The following is a 19,414-nucleotide window of genomic DNA, read 5'->3' as shown; positions in this document are numbered from 1 at the left end:
ATCATCTATAAGTCAGGAAGGGCCAGTGCTTGGAGCCACCAGTGAACTGAATCCTGATCTTGTGGAGCTCGTAGATCAGCTCAACTCTTTAAAGTCTCTCCTATCAGTCTCTTCCTCACTCTCTCCAAGGTTGCTGTGCTCGCTCAGGTCCATTCTGTTACCTGCCATCGGTCATAGATTTACTAAGCATCTACAAAGTGGTGCCACACACCACCACTTTGGCTGTATGGATACTGCAGTGTGTCTGTGGATCCAAACAGACAGAATCCATGCTTAAAGATTCATAAAGATACTTTCAGTTTGTTATCACTGCTACAAAGAAAATAAAAGAGGGTGATGTAATAAAGAGGATCTTTCATGTGGAGGGGTGTTTAGCCTGTAAAGTTATAGAAGGCCTTTCTAATACAGTGCCATTTGAATGAATACTTGACTAACAAAGAGGAGTTGACATGTGAAGATCTGGGGGTGAGTTCTAGACAGAGGGAATGAATGGCTAAAGAAAAGGTAGGAGTGGCCTGGTGTATTTTGAGGAATGGAAAGAAACTGTAGAATGGGGCTGAGAAGAGTGGTATCAGACGAGTTCAGCTAAAAAGGCAAGAACTTTGGTTTTGAGTGTGAAGAAAAAGTCACTGGAGGTTGAGAGCAAGGGATTATGTGATTGTTTTAAGATAATGATTTCAGTCTGGCCTGTGGCGACACAGTAGATAAAGTGTCATCCTGGAATGCTGAGGTTGCTGGTTTGAAACCCTGGGCTTACAGTCAAGGCACATAACAACAAGCAATCAATAAAGAACTAAAGTGAAGCAACTATGAGTTGATATTTCTTATTGCCCTCTCTTTCTCCTCTCTCTGTAAGATACATTTTTTAAAAAGAATGATTTCAGCTGTTTTTTGGAAAATGAAATGTTGCAGAAGTTTGAGAGGAGGCAGGAGTAGGAAGACAGGTTAGTCAGAAGAGCACTAGAGTGGTCTAGAGATGACAGTGTCTTAAAACAGGGTGGTAATGATATCAATGGCAAGAAGTGGAAGGGTTCAGACTATATTTTAGAAGATGAGCCAACAGAATTTTGCAGAAGATTTGATGTGTCTAGGTTTACACAGACAAATGATGGGATGAGAGAAGTGAAGATGACTCCTAATATTTTTTAGTATAACTTGATAGATGGTGGAGTTATTCATTGAAATGGGGAAGACTAGGGAAGGAGCAGATTAGAAGGGAAACCGAGTACTCTATTTTGAATATATTAATATGAGGTGCCTATTAGGGCTCTAAGTGGAGGTTCAAATAGGCAGTTGAGTATACAGGCCTAGAGTTCAAGAGAAAGGCTGGAGCTGAAAGTATAAAGTTTGGAACTAATAGTGTAAGTTGTCTTCACCTTTTGCTTAGGATATTATCATGGACTTTAACTGGTCTTCCTGCTTGTAGTTTCATCCTGTCCAATCCACTTTCTTTCTTTCTTTTTTTAAGATTTTTTCAGTTACTCGGGTAACATTTATTAATTTTTTATTTATTGACTTTTGGAAAGAGAGAATGAGAGAGAGAGAGAGAGAGAGAGAGAGAATACTGACTTGTTATGTCATTTATGCATTCATTGGTTGATTGTTCTATGTGCCTTGATAGGGAATTGAACCCGTAACTTCAGTGTATCAGGATGATGCTCTAACCAAATTAGCTACTTTGCCAGGGCAATCTATTTTCTAGTTCACCTCCAGAAGGAGCTTTCTTAGCATGCAGATCTGACAATGTCACTCTGCTTGAAATCCTTCAATAGCTTCCTATTTCTTCCAGGATAAAATACATTTTTATTATAGATATAAAATCCTTCATAATCTGTCTCTTGACTGCTCCCATTCTCATCCAGTTCTGAATTGTAACCAAATAATTGAAGAAAGCCTTGAGATATCCAGAATTGAATTTAATGAGACATTATTTAAAATCTATAAGAGTTGTGTCTTTCCAAGAGATGTGATGAAAAAAAGATCTATGAAAATAACACTGGCCCTGGCTGATTGGCTCAGCCATAGAATGTCAGCCAAGTGTGTGGAAGTCCTGGGTTTGATTCCCAGTCAGGGCTCATAGGAGAAGTGACCACTTGCTTCCCCCCTGCCCCCATCTCTCTTTCTCTCTTGCAGCCATGGCTCAAATGCTTTGAGCAAAGTTGGCCCGGGTGCTGAGGATAGCTGCATGGCCTTGCCTCAGGCACTAAAAATAGCTTGGTTGCCAAGCAATGGAGCAATGGCCCAGATGGGCAGAACATCACATGGTAGGGGGCTTTTTTTGTGTGTGTGTATTTTTCCAAAGCCAGAAACGGGGAGGCAGTCAGACAGACTTCCTCATGTGCCTGACCGGGATCCACCCGGCACGCCCACCAGGGGGCGATGCTCTGCCCATCCAGGGCGTTGCTCTGTTGCAACCAGAGCCACTCTAGCGCCTGAAGCAGAGGCCACAGAACCATCCTCAGCACCCGGGCCAACTTTGCTCCAATGGAACCTCGGCTGAGAGAGGGGAAGAGAGAGAGACAGAGAGGAAGGAGAGGGGGAGGGGTGGAGAAGCAGATGGGCGCTTCTCCTGTGTGCCCTGGCTGGGAATCGAACCTGGGACTCCTGCACGCCAGGCCAACCGGCCAGGGCCAGTAGGGGGCTTTTGCTAGGTGGATCCTAGTCGGGGTGCATGTGGAAATCTGTCTCACTGTCTCTTCTCCTCTTACTTAAACAAATAAAAAAATAAATAAGTGCTAGAGAGGAATATAGCAGGATAAGGAAGGCTGCAGAGTAATGGAGTGGTAAGAGTCACTCTATATATGAACTATGGAAATCCTCTCTGAGAGGTGAATCTGGAAATAGACTCGAAGAAAATGAGCATGTGAGCCCTATGGTATCTTGGGGAAGAGTTCTGTGTAAAGGGAACAGAAAAAAAAAAAGGCCTTTAGCATAGGTGTGTTTCGGTGTGATTGAGGAAGAGCAAGAAGGCTAGTAATGCTGGAGTGGATGTTAGGAGATGAGGCAGAGAGGCTGGGAGGATATTACAGTTTGGCTTTTATTGAGTGAGAAGCTGAGATATTAAGAAATCTGACAGAGATGGCATGATTTGAATTATGATGTAAAACAATCACTCTGGCTGCAATGCTGAGAATAGACTGGGTGGAGAGGGTGAAGCAGAGAGGAGGCTACTGCAAAGCTCCAGGATGATGGGGCTTGGACCAGAGTGTTAGAAGAGGATGTAGTGGAAAGTGACTAGGTTCTGGATATGTTGTGAAAAGGGAGCCAACAGTATGTACTCCCATCCAAGTGGAAACAGGAATGTGGAGTGTGGTGAAAATTCTGGCTAAACATCTGTATTTGGGAGTCACTGGGGTACAGATAACCTTTAAAGCCATGGGACTAGTTGAGATTACCTAGAAAGTGGAGGTAGATGGAATAGTGGGCTGAGCTCTCCAGTGTTTAGATTTGGGGAAGATGAAGAGGAACCAGCAAAGAGGACAGAAAAGCAGCAGCCAGTGTGGTAGAACAGATGGAGGTCTTAGAAGCCAAATGAAGGAAGTAAATAAAGAGTGATCAATTGTCCCTCACATCACGTAGCATAAGGAATAAAAAGTGAATATTGGACTTGACAATCTGGAGGTCATGGATCATCTTGACAGGAGCTGTTTTCATGAAGTGTCAGGGACAAAAGCTTGACTGAAGTGTATTTACAGAATTAGGAAGAGAAGAAGTAGAAACTTGTGAGTTTTGGTTCAAAGAGAAGCAGAGAAATGAGCCATTAGCCTGGAATGTATTGTGGAGTCACAGGGGTGTTTTAAGTTGGGAGATGTTACACCAAGGTCAAATCCTGCATAAGGGCTCCGTGAATTCATTTGATTTGGGCTTTATTGGTCATCTCAGTGAGATGTGTTTCAGGAGACCAGTAAAAGGAGCAACAAGGTTTCCATACATAATTCATGGGTCATTAGACAAAATAGATAGGACATGCAGATTTAGGTGAGGAGGGTAGGACACTTAGGAGACAGGGAGGTGACAGAGGGAAGGTTTTCTGTTTTGGAAATGCAACGGCAGAGACTGCCTGTCCTTAGGCTGTGTGGAGAAGGCTAGCTCAACAGAGAAGGCTGAAGAATCAGGAGAAAGGCTAAGGGGAGGTGAGAGGGTAGGGTGGCATTAGGTAGGCGAGGCTGCAGGTAGTCCAGGTTCAGGCCTAAGGTCTCTAGCTCGCTCATGAATGTCAATGGAAAGGCTTCCCTTTTAAGAATGGCCATTCTTGGTCAGAGGAGAATGATAGGGGCTTGGCAAAGCATTTGGTTCCCTAGAGGCATTTAGACATGCAGCAGAGCAGCAGTGGTGGAGATGCCACCTGGCCGCACAGAATCCTCAGGGCCCTAGGGTGGTGCAGAGCAAACGGAGGATAAGTGACCCAGAGTCTGCAGTGTGTGGCGAACAGATGAGGTGAGGCCACAAGTAAGAGCGAGAGTGGGTCAAAGCCAAGGCAGAGAGCAACCTGTTGAGGGGCAGTACACTGGGGACGGAGGTTTTGCTCAGAGTGAGGCTGGGTCTCAGAGGTGGGAGTCGGAAGCGCAAGTCTGGGCAAAGCATGAGCTGAGGTCAGGGTCCGAGTCCATACACTCCTCCCTGAGGTGCTTAGAACGCCAGCGGACCCAGGTGGAGGGACCGGCCCGCGCAGGCCGAGGGAAGGAGGGAGACTGCAGACTGCGGCTGGGGTAGAGGAACGGTGCGAGAGGCCTGTCGGGTCGCTCAGGGTGTGCAGGGCAGAGTCTCCGGCACCGAGCAGTCAGACGTGTGCAGAACGGCTGCGGTCTGAGGGCTCATCTGGCTCGAAGGGTGTAATGGCGCCTGGGATCCGGCCGAGAACGAGATGTGACAGGGCGAGCGTGCGGCTCAGAGGCTGTGTGCGAGGGTGTGCAGATCCAGGACCCGGATGTGCAGGGCGAGGGGTGAAGAGACTGGGGTGAGGAGACGTGGGTGAGGGATGAGGGGATGGAGGTAAAGGGTGAGGAGTCCGAGGTGAGCGGTGAGGAGATCGGGGTGAGGGGATCGGGGTGAGGAGACGGTGGGGAGGTGAGGGATGAAGGGTCTAGCGTGAGGCAGTGAGCACAGCTGGGGTCAGGGCACAGTGGCCTAGGCGCAGGGAGGGTCGGGAACCCCCAGGCTGGCAGGCCCGGCTGGCAGGCCCCCTTGCTCACCTCCTGCTACACCAGCGATCTGCTCTGGCAGCCCCTCTGCCCTCCCTAGTCCAGGGTCTCCTCGGAAAGATGACCCGCCCCTTTCCGTTACCAGACCCGCCCACCAGCTGGCTTCTTGTCCTCATTGACTGGTATTCCGAAGCGGAAGGGGCGGGGCTCCAAGCACGTGGCTGCGCCTGTCCGAGGTTGGCCCCAAGGCTCAGCCTCGAGGTCTCATTGGCTGGTCTCCAGAGCGGAAGAGGTGGGGCCATCCAGGCTGGTCCCACTCACCTCCTTCAGTCTCAGGTGAGCCTTTGTGGAGGAGGTTCTGAGGTTGAGGGAGGGTAGAGCTGAGGTGAAGGGGCACTCCATACCTTGATAGTTGTGTTCCTTCTTTTGGTTCTTTGAGGGTGAGGCCATGCACATAGGCCTCTGTCTTTCTGGTTGACCACTGCGTCACCAGTGCTGTCCAGGAAAGCATTTGGGATAGCAGGTGCATTTGTTGAATGAATATCTTGGATGCCTGAATATTTATAGTCTTCACAGCTATCATCCCTTTTGGTCACTGTTGTATCTGTCTTAACAGAGGTGGAAGCTGAGGCTCAGGGAGATAAGGCAGGCAGGGGCCCAGGTACATGCAGCTGGGAAGTGCAAGCTTTTTTTTCCAACTCAGGTATGGCAGGCACTACTGGCCTCCAGGCAGGAGAAGCACAAATCACCAAGCTGGGACAGGGGAGAGAGTTGCTCAATGCTTAGAGAAGCTGTACATAAAGCTGTGGTCGGGAGGAGGTTGGAGAGACCACTTGGGCTCCTTTAAGCCAGTGCAAGGTGCTCAGTCTCTAGTTAGACAGGGATGGAGACCTTGGGAGGGTGGCAAGCAGAGTAGGGACATGGTGAGGAGGCCTTTCTAGATGTTGGAGGGAGGATAGAGATGGAGCCAGCTGTCATTGTTGTTCAGATGAATAATGACGGATGTATAGACAGGGGAGGTGGTGGTCATGATGGAGGGAGGTAAAAGCCATTTAGGAGGTAGACTTGAGAGGGCTGATAATGTGGCAAGTGAAGGAGAAAGAAGGAATGGGTTAGTGACTGGAGGGTGATGCCACTGGCTGAGATGGGGAAGGGGGAGAGGCGCCAGTTTGGAAGGTTGTTAATTTCATATGTAAAGACCTTGTGTTTCAAATTCCTGACAAATCAGGGACCCACTGAATTTTCTCTCAGGGATTCAAATCCTTAGCTGATTGATTGCAGAGTGGAAAAAACAGCTAGAGTGGAGCTAAACTGTTCTGCTGCCTGGGCCACCACCCCACCCCCGCCCCCAAGCTGCCAGGTTCCAGCCCCTTTCTGAACTTGGTTCTCTGGCTGTCCCTTCCCACATGTATGCCACCCTGAATACTTCTGCTTCCTCTTCTTCTTTTTTTTTTTTTTTTTTTTTTTTACAGAGGCAGAGATAGACAGGGATAGACAGACAGGAACAGAGAGAGATGAGAAGCATCAATCATCAGTTTCTCCTTGCGCGCTGTGACTTCTTAGTTGTTCATTGATTGCTTTCTCACATGTGCCTTGACTGTGGGCCTTCAGCAGACCGAGCAACCCCTTGCTGGAGCCAGGGACCTTGGGTCCAAGCTGGTGAGCTCTTTGCTCAAGCCAGATGAGCCTGCGCTCAAGCTGGCGACCTCGGGGTCTCGAACCTGGGTCCTTCCGCATCCCAGTCCGACGCTCTATCCACTGCGCCACCACCTGGTCAGGCTCCTCTTCTTCTTTTAAAAAAGATTTTATTTATTGATTTTCAGAGAGGAGAGAGAGAGTGGGGAGAGAGAAATATCAACTCAGTTGCTTCACTTTAGTTGTTCATTGATTACTTGTCATATCTGCTTTGACCAGGCAAGCCCAGGGTTTTGAATCAGTGACCTCAGCATTCCAGGTCAACTATTTATCCACTGTGCCACCACAGGCCAGGCTTACCCTGCATACTTCTATTTACTCTGCCATTTGCTTAGACTTCCCAGAAAAACATGAATCAGGAATAGCTCTAATGTGTAATGAAAGTAGCTTCAGAGAATAGTAGTTTACCAGACTGAGGAAGGGCACAGGATTTCAGGCAGAAGGTCCAGTGAAGGAAAAGGCAAGAGTGTGAATGAGTCTGCCAACTTTAGGGAATCAAGGGTATGGTTGGGGCTCAGGGTTCTTGGGAGCGGCAGAGGAGACGCAAAGAAAAGTTGGACTGGAATGTGAGGGTCCTGGAATACCCCTCCCAGCAGATGGAGGTAGGCTATCTCAACCACTCTTTCAAGCCCAGAGATGTCAGTCTGATCTGCCCGTGCCCTTGTGCTTCTGAAACCAGTTAACTGTTCACCAAATGTTTCCTTTACATCCTAGGCACACAGATAGACTACATTTCCCAGCCTCTTTTACAATGAGTCCTGGTCAATGGGATGTAGAAGGAAGTACTCTGTGATACCATTAGGCTATGTCCATAAAAACCTCCTCATGAGTGATCCTCTTTCTTTCTCCATGTACCTGCTGGGTGTTGATGTCCAAGGCAACTTGGGAGCTAACTGAGGAACTCAGGGATCAGTCAGCATGTCTTTAAATAATGTCCGGAGAAGAGTCTATCTCAGCCAAATGAGCAGGAATTAAACTTCTACTGAGATTTCATGGTTTATCTGTTGTGACTGCTAGCTTTAATTGCAGATCTGTGAATCCATGGGACACGAATTGTTTATTTGGGTCTGGTGGATTGTCACTGGATGCCTATACTCTGGTTGTGCACAGTGGTTTCTCTTATTTTAACCAAGAACAGATCAGATAACTTTGGCTGAATTGCAACATTAGTTAAAAGCCAGCTGTTGAAAACTCTACCCATTGCTCTCCCAGGGCTGGGCAAACTGATGTGCCCAGAAGCCCACCAAAACAGACACTTTCCCAGGGTAGGTTACGCAGGCACCTGAGAGGCAGAGGTCTATAAAAATACTCTCAGAAGCCCAAGAAGGCTCTAATATGAAATGCAACATTTTGTGAGCATAAATGTATTTTTATAAGCTTCTCACAGAGACTCAGAAAAGGTTAGGAGTCTCTGCTCCGGGGTCCTTCCATGTGCTTTCAGGGTTTTAACTACCTTCAAAGCTGTTATAGCCTAAATCTCCTTAGCTTTTCATCTACATTTTCAGGAAGCTATGAATATTTCTTATAAACACATCACATCAGATTCAACATTTAAAACCTCAATCACCCAATTATCCAAAAATAGAAAATGTGAATTTCTTCCATGCCTCCCTATCAGGTTTGTCAGTCCTATCTTCCCGATTCTCAGTTCTGTAGTTTAAGTCCTGTTATTTCTCCCAAGTCTGGCATCACCATGAACAACACCCTCTGACAGGTCTTGCTTCTCTCTCTCTCTCTCTCTCTCTCTCTGTCTGTCTCTTTTTTAGTGAGAGAGAGAGAGAGAGAGAGAGACAGACAGACAGGAAGGGAGAGAGATGAGAAGCATCAATTCTTCATTGTGGCACTTTAGTTGTTCATTGATTGCTTTCTCATAGGTGCCTTGACCAGGGGGCTCCAGCAGAGTGAGTGACCTCTTGTTCAAACCAGCGACCTTGGGCTTCAAACCAGTGACCATAGACTCATGTCTATAATCCCTCGCTCAAGTTGGTGAGCCCACACTGAAGCTGGATGGATGAGCCCGTGCTGAAACTGGCTATTTCGGGGTTTTGAATCTAGGTCAGCTGTGTTTCAGGCTGACGTTCTACCCATTGTGCCACCGCCTGGTCAGGGGTTTCTCATCCTTACTGCACCCTACTTTGTTCTAACATCATCCCAGTTAGCCAGAGTAATCCTATTAAAATTTAGGACAGATTATGTCAACTCTACTCAAACCCCAGCGGCTTCCTCCATCATTCAGAGAAGACAGAGTCCAGCCTATCAGCCCCTGGCCACCCCACTCCACCACCCCCTCCTGCTTTTTCCTTCCGTGACTCCACACCAGTCATGGGCCTCCAGTACTGTCCTTCCATTGCAGCAGGCTCCACTCACCTGGGAGCTCTGGCTCTTGCTGTCCCCTCAGCCAGGAATCTTTGCCCTCAGGTACCTACATAGCTTGTGCCCTCATCTCCCTGCCTTCGTCATCCTGTCTAAAATTGGCCCCCATTGTTCCCTTCCTTTACTTACTTTTCTCTTTAGCACTTACTCTCTGACGTGCTATGTAATGTATTCTTCTTGGTGATTGATTGCCTGTCTCCTCACTAGACTCTAAACTCCACAGAGAGGGAAACTTTCTGCCAGTTTTTCTCACTGCTGTATCTCAGTGCCTAGCATACTGAGTAGTTAGCACTTGCTGAATGGATAATTCCAAAAGCTTCCTGGTTTCCCTGCTGGCCACTCCATCCTGATTCACACCTGCCTCACCTAGTAGTAAATTATTCCACATAAGTAGGTAGTGCCTTGTTCACCACTGAACCCCCAGCTCAGAGCCAAGTAGATAGCAGGTGTTCCATAGACACTGGTTCTTCTTTTTTTAAATTTAAGTGAGGGGGGAAGATAGACTCCCACATGCGCCCCGACCAGGATCCACCTGGCAACCCCTGTCTGGGGCCAATGCTCTGCCCATCTAGGGCCGATGCTTGCAACCAAGCTATTTTTAGCTCTTGAGGCGGAGGCTCCAACGCTCTTGAATCAATAGAGCCATGGCTGTGGGAAAGGAAAAGAGAGAGAGGAGAGGGGGAGGAGGCAGAAGGAGATAGTCACTTCTCCTGTGTACCCTGACTGGGAATCGGACCCAGGACTTCCACACACCAGGTTGACACTCTACCACTGAACTAACCAGCCAGGGCCAACACTGATTCTTAGAATCTACACAGTGCTGACATCTGGGATCACTCAAGCATGCAGCAATACTAATGGAATGCCTACTTGTACTTTTTATAAAAATTATTTTTTCCTTACTTTTAATGTTATTTTAATAGAGAAGTCGACCTAAGAGAAGCAGCATATGTTGCTCCAGACTATCCTGTGTGCCCTTCGTGGACATGACCACCCGACACTGGACCTCAGGCCTGGGTGCAGCACCAGGAAGAGGCCAAGATTCTACAGGGCTGTGCTCGAATAGAGGGGTGAAGAGGGCATGTCTGTGCACAGAAGAAGCAGGTGGCCCCACTCCCCAGCAGACAAACAGAAATGACCCCAGGGAACAGGGGAAAGTTCTGAAGCAAGAATTTATTCCAAGTGCACATAGTGGGTGAGGAGAGTGACCTCAGCAGAGACACACATTTCAAAGCAGGTCACAGCCTTCCAGTCTCCCAGCCCCAGCCCCTCCCTTGCCAGCTCTCTGGCCTGAGCTGAGGTTGGAGAACTGCCTCCTAGTTCCCAAACACAGGAACCTAAGGACTAAGAGAGAATTACACAGCCTTACTTTTATTAGTATCTAGCAAGAAAAGAATCAAAATTCCTTCCCTGTTTCAACCCCACCTCCACCAGGTGGGTCTCGAGAGCAGCATCTGCCTAAGGAGCGTCTGGAGCCAGAGCTGTCCTTGCAGCCTTGGCACTTGTGCATGGCCACCCCTTGTGCCTGTAAGCTGACCACACGTGGGGACGAAAGGGCAGCTGGCATTTCTCCAGCCCTCAGCTGTCAGCCTTGGAAATTTGGAAAAGATCAGCGATGTCCAGCAGAGCTTGACGGATGTGGTTCCCAAAGCGCTGGGCATTCTGTGGGAGTCAAGAGCTCAGACCAACCTTCAGGTGAACCCCTACGCCTTTGTCCCCACAAACAGGGACTCTTCCCTAGCCAGACAGGGCCCAGGGTGATGCTTCTCCTCAGGTCTGAGCAGGAGCAGGAGAGACTCACCGTCTCTGAGCTTGAGAACTTGCTGGAGATGTGGAAGAAGATGGTGTTCTCGCCCGCAATCATGTAGGAAACCCCATAGCCATCATCCGCCACCTGAGGGAGCACGAGGGGTGAAGAAGGGAAAAGCCAAACCTTGAAGATCTGAAGCTGAGCTGATGCTACCCTGGGAATCCCCACAAGATTTCCACCCCCAGATGCTGCATTTTTCCTGAGGTCAGGACCATACCCAGGAAACAGTGTGGAAATCAAAGAGCTTTGCAACCTCCCAGGTGAACCAGGACCTCAGGTTTCCCTCCGGAGGCTCAAGATCAGCACCTCACTCCAGAGGTGTCTCTGGAACCCTGACAAACTAGTCCAGGAGAGCGTCCCAGTGGGAGAGCTGCACATTGCAGAGTGGAAGCCAGACCTGGGCATGGATATGCTCCAGTTGGGGATGCTGGCACAGGGGAGGTCTCAGGTACCTGTTTCCATGCAGGGAAGGTCTAGGACTGAGCTCCTGCCTCTGTCTGACCTCCTTGAGACCCTGCACTCTCCACTGAAACCCTTTGGCCCCATTCTACCCACACATCCCTCTTCAAGGGCACTTACAGGGCCAAAGCCACCGCCAGCGCCCAGGTGATTGGGGTACTTGTTAGGGTCAAACATACGGATCTGAAATTGAGCGCTCTGGCTGGTAGAGAGACGCCAGGGTTCTGAGAGCACCTGCAACAGAAAGGCCGCGGCATCAGACACCGTGTAGTCAGTGCACACCTGCTGAGAGGTGGTGCCTGAGCACCTGCATGAACCAGGCATTGTCCTGGCTAAGGATACAGAAGAAACGCAGTGCAGACCTTTCCTGACTGCGGCCCTGGTGTGCTGGTCTGTTCTCACCATCATAGCACTTGCACTACACAAAACCCTCATTCGTGTCTGGAGGCCAGTTCACCTGCCAACCCATCTGCCCTCCTCTCCTCCACCCTGTCCCTACATCTGCTCTGCCCCACCCCTCCTGCTGTTTGGGCACTGGAGGTCCCCTCCACCAGAAAATGCTGCCAGCCAGATTATGCTTAGCCTCTTCATTTTTCTCAGGAGTGCTGTCACCACCTGATATGTCACATGATTGTCCAGCCCCCTCATGAGAACACCAATTCTATGCTCTGTGCAAGGACCCCAGGCCTGGGTGGAGTGTGGAGTGGGAAGCCTGCCCCAGCTTTCGAGGACAACATTAAGAGAGCTAGTCAGACAGAAAACAGGCCGAGACCCATCAGGTGAAGCCATGGGGACAGAGGACACACCCATCCACAACACTGACCTTAGCGAGGAAAGAGGAGCTGACCCCCAGGTACTTGGAGACCACATAAAGGCAGAAGAGGTGCCTGTCGATGCCAGCCCCAGTCATGGCTAGGCGGTACATATGCTGGTGCTTCTCAGAGGCTTTTCGGAAGAGATTTTGGAGGTCTGCTTTCTGGGGGGGGGGCAGGAGTGAAGCAGTGAGGAGTAGCCCTGACCCTTAAGGTGGCAGGAGGCAAAGGGGTCAAGTCCCTGTGTGGCCATGGGGGCATTCACCTTTTGGGACCCCTGCACCATGGCCTTGACAAAGGCTGTGGACTCGTTGGTGCAGGAACGTACAGTCTCAGTCCGTCCTTCCCGGAACATTCTAGTCATCGAGGCTTCATAGGTCAGGCAGAACCTGCCCCTGTCCTGGGGAAGACAGAGGGGTGAACCTGGCAGGTGGACCCCAGTGTTACCCTGTGCACTCGGCAGCCCGGTGGGGCTCCTACCCGGAAGTGAGCCAGCTGCAGGGCGATCTGCACAAAGGCGTCAGGGCTGGTCCGGCACTTCTTGATGAGGCCTTTGCCGAAAGGCAGGAACTGGAAGCAGTATAGCTCCACATCGTCTGCCAGTGCCTTGGCCACCTGGTAGGAGCTCTCAATGACTGCCCGGCACTGCAGAGACACGAGAAGGGTCAGGGGCTGGGCTGGGTGGCCTCAGATTCTTTGACACCTTCAGGGGGAGGGAAGTACTCACACGTGCCCCATGGACAGGAGACTTGCACCTCACAGCTTCTCTAACCACACTTCCTGGCCCCAGATGTCTGTTCACCCTGTGGCCAGTCTGGACCTGATAATCTCCTACGACTCCCCATGAGTAGGGAGGGCTATCATGGAGGGGAGGAGGCAGCAGAACTTCCAGGTTCTCATCACTCTTGCATGTCCCTCCCTTTCCCTTCTCAGCCTGCATACCCGCTCAGGAATGTCCCACTGCAGCCTCTGAGGAGGTGCCAGCATAGGGTTCGGCTCGCCCAAGCAGTGCCCAGTGTCTGAGTAACGCAGGTGGAAGATATCAGTGCCCAGGACAAACTGTAGGGAGAAGGTCAGGCTGAGAGGCCATCCTTGTCCCCCACGCTGTCTGTCCCCCTGAGCCTGCCCTGCAGGACCCCTCTCTGGGCCTGTTACCTCCCAGAGGTGCCCTATGATAGGGGCATCTGCCCACGAGTGTTCCGTGTTGAGGCCCATCTGGCCATTCTTGAAGGCGACGAGAGTGAAAGACTTGTCAAACCACCTGTGGGAGCAGAAGATGCTGTGAAGCTGGAAGGCAGGTAAAGGAACGCAAGCCCTGCAATGAGCAGGGCTGTACCTGTTGTAGCAGTTGCCGTGCAGCAGGGCCTTGCCATAGAGGCTCAGGCTGGCCTCGTCGTCAGGGTCATAGCAGTGAGATTCTTCATCCAGGACCACAAAGAAAGCGGCGCGCTCAATGGCATCAAGCGAAACCTTGTTCTTGCCAGAGCTGAAGAAGGTCTGGCGTGCCTGTGCCCACTCCACTCTGGGGTGTGAGGGCAGTGTGAGCACAGGGCCACTTGGGCCACAGAGGGCCTGGAGCTGGGCAGTGTGCCAGGCTGTCCTGGAAGGTGTCCCTCCCTCCATGCACCCCCACCCCTGGCTGCCACAGTTAGAGGTTATGGCAGCCACTCCACTGCCATTGCCACCAGTGCCCCTCACATGGTGGGTCCCAGTTTGGACAGAGGATGCTGTGCCTGGCATGCTCCTCCCTTGGTTATGCCTCCAGCCCCAAGTCCTGAGGTGGCAGGCAGGGCCAGGCCCCTCTCCTCAGAGGCCTGGAGCCTCAGCCAGGACTGCCCCTGCCTAAAGAGATACCTTCCACCTGCAGTGAGGGCTGCCAGTTTCTCCTCCCCAGGCTGTGGTGGGGAAGGGTCATCCAGAATCCTCTGGAACTGTAGCTCCAGGTCCCGGGGCTTGAGCAGCTGGGAGCCGTCATAAAGCCACACCTTGAAGAAGCGGCCCTTGTGGTAGACGGCCACGTGTCTGCTTTCTGATAGGTGCTGCACCACATCTGTGATAGAGGCCAGTGTGTGGGCTGAGGCAGGACAGTGCAGGGCAGGGAGCACTTTCCTTTCCAATGCCAACCTGGACTGGGCCCACCAACCATGTGCTCACTCAATGGCCCATGTGGCCCCTGCTTAGCCAGGCCTCCACCTGGGCCTCCTTCCTAGGGGCAGGATTGCCCACACAAAGCCAGGCCCTGTGCTGGGTGCTTTCATACCTCTTGTTTATGCCAAAAACAGTCCTAGGAAGTATTTCATGGAAGAAGAAACCAAAGCTCGAGGAAATGACACAAACTCCCAGTGTTAGAAACTCAGGTGGTGGCACTGGCTCGTTGGCTCAGTGGAAGCACATTGGCCCAGCGCATGGAAGTCCCGGGTTTGATTCCCAGTCAGGGCACACAGGAGAAGCGCCCATCTGCTTCTTCTCCCCACCCCCTCCCCTTTCTCTTCTCCTTCTGCAGTCATGGCTTGATTAATTCCAGCGTATTGGCCCTGGGTGCTGAGGATGGCTCCATGGAGCCTCCATCTCAGGCACTAAAAAAATAACTTGGTTACGAGCATTGGCCTCAGATGGGGGTTGCTGGGTGGATCCCGGCCAGGGCGCAATGGGGAGTCTGTTGCTCTATCTCCCGTCCTCCCACTTAAATTTTAAAAAAAAGGAAGAAAAGAAATGCAGGTGGCTGTTCCTAACCCTGCCAGACCCCCAGAGAGCCTGCCCTCCTCTATAAAGGGCAGCAGCACTCCTCCAGGTGTTTGTTCCTAATTCAGGGGATGTGTCTGCTGCATGTGAGCCCCTATAGCTAGGACTCAGGCCCCAGCACTAGCACTGTTTCTGTAAATAGCAGGTGTCTAGTATTGGTCAGAAACTCGCTATCTTTGACAGTTACACACCCTTGAGACAGCAAGGACACTTGGTGACTATTAGTAGAGTACCTAGCCATGGCAGGCCCACAGCTGTGAGGGAGGGGACTGATGGCCACACCATGGGCACCCACTGTGGTCATACCTGTCTCTTTGCCTGGGATCCGAGTGGTGTTGAACATCCTCTCCATCTGGTAGGAGCACATGGGCACGATGCCCAGTGCCATCACCTGGGAGGGAATCACAGCATGGCTAAGACAGGACCTGCTCTTCCTTTAGCCCTCAACCCCAACACAATTCACAAGCTTGATGTCCATCCCTCAACCCCAACACAGCTCACAGGCTTGATGTCCTCACGGTCCAGTTTACGGCGGTATGTGATCATAGCGTGAACAAAGTTTCCCAAGCGAGCAGCCTGCATGTTCGCGTTCTTAAGGAGCACAAAGTCCTATGAGAGAGAGCAGAGCCTGCAGGGAAGCTATGACAAGTGCAGGGTGTCACCTGTCTCCCTGCTCATGGACTGAGGATCTTGTCCCTTTTCCCTAGTCTGTTCCAAATTCACTGTCAGCTGAACTGCCGAAAATGAAACGCCCAACTGACTACATCACTTCTTGGCCCCAGCTCCGAACTGAATTGCTTTTCCATAACTTACTTGTTCATATTTTATTTTACTTTGAGAAAAAGGTTCCCACCACTAAAAAACACAGCTTAAAACCTCAGGTACAGAAGAATCATGTGTGAGTTTGTGGGAGGATAGGTTTAGGGAAGAAGGGAACCCAGCATGTGACTTCGAATGTGCTCTGGGCAGCAGAAGAGCACTGAGGTGCACTGCATGGTCGGTGGCTGTGTGCAGGACTAGGCTGGGGCAAGAGGAAAGCCAGGCACATGATGTAGGGGCCAACAGTGACCTCCCAAGTGCTAAGAGAAGCAGCTCTGGGTCAGTAGACTGACAAAGGAAGTCCTAAGGAAATGCCCTGGTAATTCCATCAGGATGGCTAAGAACCATGGACAGGAGACCACTGAGAGAACCAAGGAAGGATGTGATGGAGCCTAGGCTGGCAGCAAAGTAAGCCCAAGGGACCCTGAGAACAACAGTGTCAGGCTGTGGGGCTACTCGATTCTCTGGACCCTCAGTGTCCCCATCGCTTGTAAGCTGCTTCCTGACTATTTTTCCAGCATCTTTCCCATGCACCCCTTCCCTCAGGCCTCACTCCACAATTTCCCCTTGCCTGTGCAAACTTCCACCAGGGCTCTGGACTGTCTTCCACGTCCTTTGCCCTGAGACCCAGAGCTTGGGACAGAGCTGAACACACGGGATCACATGGCTCTGCCTCTTACCATGACATAATAGTTGCTATTCACCATGAGAGGGGTTCTGCCTCGAAGGTAGATGTACTCTTCCCACCAGTCACTCACCTGTGGGTGGGTAGGAGGTTAGGGCTGGGGCAGAGAACCGGGTGTGGGCAACCGGGACATAAAGTGGGTGAGGGTGAGCCCAGGAGGGAACTCACATAGTTCGTTGCCCACCATGACTTGAGTATCAGGTACTTCTGCAGCCTGGGGGCAAGTTTCTCCTGGAATTCCTTGGCCAATGTCTCCATGCGGTGATACTCCATGTCATCCAACAATGGCCGCACAGATTCCAAATACTGTCCAGCCAAGTTACCATTAGTGAGGGGGCCAGACAGTAATGGCTGCCTCCGTCCCGACCCTGTTCTGAACCCAGCCCTACTGCTCTCAAACCCATTCTTTGAATAAGTCCTGAGTTCGGCCTACCCTGCCCACAAGGATGCCTGACTAAGGCACTCACCCGTTGAATTGTGGCCTTCACGCTGGGCACAGGAAGCTTGGGCAGGGATGTCTGGAAGCTGTAGAGCATGGGCCGCCCGCTGGACAGGAGGCGGACACAGAACTGGGGGTGCAGAGCAGAAAATGTTGGGCTTGGAACCAGGGAACAGAATGGGAACAAACTAGCAAACATTTAAGGATCTAGGCCCCAAGCTCTCAGAACCAGACCCATGTGCCAGGCACCAATGCCATCAGCTCAGGACCCCAAATGAGGCCCCAAATGAGGTCCCAAATGAGGTCTCAAACCAGTTGCCTTATGCCCGCCACCAGCTTCTGCTCACAGCCCAGACTCTGGTGAAGCGGCTGGTCCGGCCATGCATCTCAAACATCCAACCATGGTAGGAAAGAAGCAGTTTCAGGGTTTGGCGGAAGAAGAAGATGCCCATCATCCAGACCCCAGTGGAAAAGATGGCTATGCTGAGAAGTGCCCGTGTCTGTGGAGTCTGGTAGGGGCCATGTCTGTCAGAGAAGGGGAGAGGGCTGTAGAGGGTGCACTGGAGACCAGCCTCAGGGAAATTCTAATTCTGCTGTCTCCATAGTTGTAAACCATCTTGGGGGAGGCATTAAAGGAAAAGAATCTCCCTGGGCATACTCACAACTAAGTGCAACGCACAAGCATTTATGGACGTGAGACTGAGATGATGGTGGCCCCGGGGAAGGGGCCTGCCCTACAACCTTTAATGGCTATTGTCCTGTGTTTGCCCAGCTCAGAAACCCTGGTTTTGGAGCCCACCCTTTTGCTGCCCCATTTCTCACCCCTCAGGAAGGTGTCTCTGGATATAACAGATCAGCCCCATGGAGATGTCCACATTGCAGTAGCAGGAACCCACTGTTGCCATGACGACGACCAGCCAGCTGGTAGGGCTGCCGGGATACACACCCCTAAGGATGCCATTCTGTGGGGCAGAAACAGGCACACTTACCAGCCTCAAGCAAACACCTGTGAGGTCCTGGTGTTTGCCCAGAAGGCTTTCTCCTTTGGTCACTTGCTGTGTTTTTCTTCCTTCAGGTCTAGTCTTCCCCTCCTCCACACTCCCATGCATGCAGCACTCAGTCAGTGCCCACTGCCACTTCTTGCATACCCATCACCCCTCCACACCTTAAGCACCCCTCTGATTTCTGTACTGCTAGAGCCTGTTCCCCAGCAGAACTGCCAAAGTGGTGAAGGAGGACCTAAAAATGGTGCAGCAGCTGACACCTGGCCTTTGCCTCTAGAAGGCTTTATTCTGCACCTGATGGCAGGAAGAGGCCAGGAGAACTACCTGCGCCCACCTTAATGCGAATCAGGCGTTTCTTCCAGGAGTTGATCCCAGACAGGTAGATGTGTTTCAGGGCCTCCCGACTGAGCCGGAAGTCGACCCCATCTGGGGTCACCGTGAACTGGAAGGCCACAGCCTGGTGAGCTTCCGCCATTCTGGAGGTTGGCCCGCACCTGGTAAGGGGCAGGAGGGATCAGGCCTGCCCCGCCCCCGGCCTGCCCCTGCCCTCAGCCTACTAACTCCCGCCCCGCTAGCGACCCCAGCCCGCCTGCCGCCCGGCCTCCCAGCCTGGCCGAGGGCCGCTTGAACCCTCTCACGCCTGCGTTCAGGGCAGGCTCCGCCGCAGTGGTCCAAGGATCAGGAATGGGGTCAAGGCCTTGAAAACTTCATGATCCCCGAGGACAGTGAAGGGCGGCCTCGGGGTAGGGGCGAGAAGCGCCCCAGCAAGCGCTGTCGTCCGGAGGCGGAGTTCGGTGCCCACAGCCCGGACCGTGTGGGGCCTGCGCGTCCGGGCCCCCACACCGCGCTCTGAGCCTGGCGGGCGGCCCTGTGTTGTCCCCAACTCCACTTACAGCTCGGGCTCACTCCTGTCTGCGTGTGGGGCTAGTCACTCTGGCCCGTGTCCCCATGTCCTTCAGGCCGGCCACCCCCGCCCCGCCCTCACTGGGAACCTGACACCTTCTCCCAAATTTGGGTTGAGAAAACACATGCGGGGCGGCAACCAGAATCCCCTCCCCTTCGTGATGGAAATCAGGAGTGGGAAGGCCAGGTTTCTGCGAGATGAAGATTGCTCAAAGGTCTGGAAATCTGGGGGTGGGGCAAAGGCTCTCACGTGAGGATGGTAGCAAGAGCTAAAAATAGAATGTAGGGAAAAGGTCATTTGTGTCAGCTGTACTGGCTGTCCAGGTCTCTAGTGCAGGGCTGGGCAGCCCCACCCAGGGCACTCTTTGAACCCCGCTGACTCCAGTCCCCCACCCAGTTCCTCCAAGTATTTATTACTTCTAAGCTAGACTCACTAAGGGTATAGAGGAGGGGCCTCCAATTGGCAGAATGGCCACTTAACCACTTTCAAGCACAGAGCACTGAACAGCCTGTTTTTCAAGAGGGTAAACTG

At 51.6% G+C, this 19,414-nt stretch overlaps 1 protein-coding gene across 3 annotated transcripts; it reads right to left on the bottom strand.

Annotated features, from left to right (window-relative positions):
• Nucleotides 1-10,363: 10,363 nt before the first annotated feature.
• CPT1B (carnitine palmitoyltransferase 1B) lies at nucleotides 10,364-19,048 on the bottom strand. 3 transcript variants are annotated; one of them, XM_066254555.1, is made up of 19 exons: nucleotides 18,873-19,048; nucleotides 18,314-18,473; nucleotides 17,798-17,937; nucleotides 17,323-17,500; nucleotides 17,004-17,105; nucleotides 16,705-16,842; nucleotides 16,532-16,609; nucleotides 15,534-15,641; nucleotides 15,339-15,423; nucleotides 14,145-14,340; nucleotides 13,627-13,812; nucleotides 13,446-13,551; nucleotides 13,233-13,349; nucleotides 12,771-12,935; nucleotides 12,556-12,690; nucleotides 12,302-12,454; nucleotides 11,599-11,712; nucleotides 11,011-11,103; nucleotides 10,364-10,871 (listed from the first exon to the last, which is right to left on the bottom strand). In XM_066254555.1, exons 2-19 carry the CDS (start codon nucleotides 18,452-18,454, stop codon nucleotides 10,788-10,790), a joined length of 2,319 nt encoding a protein of 772 aa, XP_066110652.1. In that variant the 5' UTR covers nucleotides 18,455-18,473; nucleotides 18,873-19,048; the 3' UTR covers nucleotides 10,364-10,787. The 3 variants fall into 3 exon arrangements, with proteins under 3 accessions (XP_066110652.1, XP_066110663.1, XP_066110656.1); XM_066254566.1 differs by lacking the exon at nucleotides 18,873-19,048 and adding an exon at nucleotides 18,624-18,844; XM_066254559.1 differs by lacking the exon at nucleotides 18,873-19,048 and adding an exon at nucleotides 18,618-18,843.
• Between the last annotated feature and the right edge of the window lie 366 nt (nucleotides 19,049-19,414).

The sequence above is a fragment of the Saccopteryx bilineata genome, chromosome 1 (genome assembly GCF_036850765.1).
Source record: "Saccopteryx bilineata isolate mSacBil1 chromosome 1, mSacBil1_pri_phased_curated, whole genome shotgun sequence".
NCBI classification, from domain to species: Eukaryota; Metazoa; Chordata; class Mammalia; order Chiroptera; family Emballonuridae; genus Saccopteryx; species Saccopteryx bilineata.
Note: the sequence above shows the minus strand (reverse complement) of the source record. Positions and strands in the feature narration are given on the sequence as shown.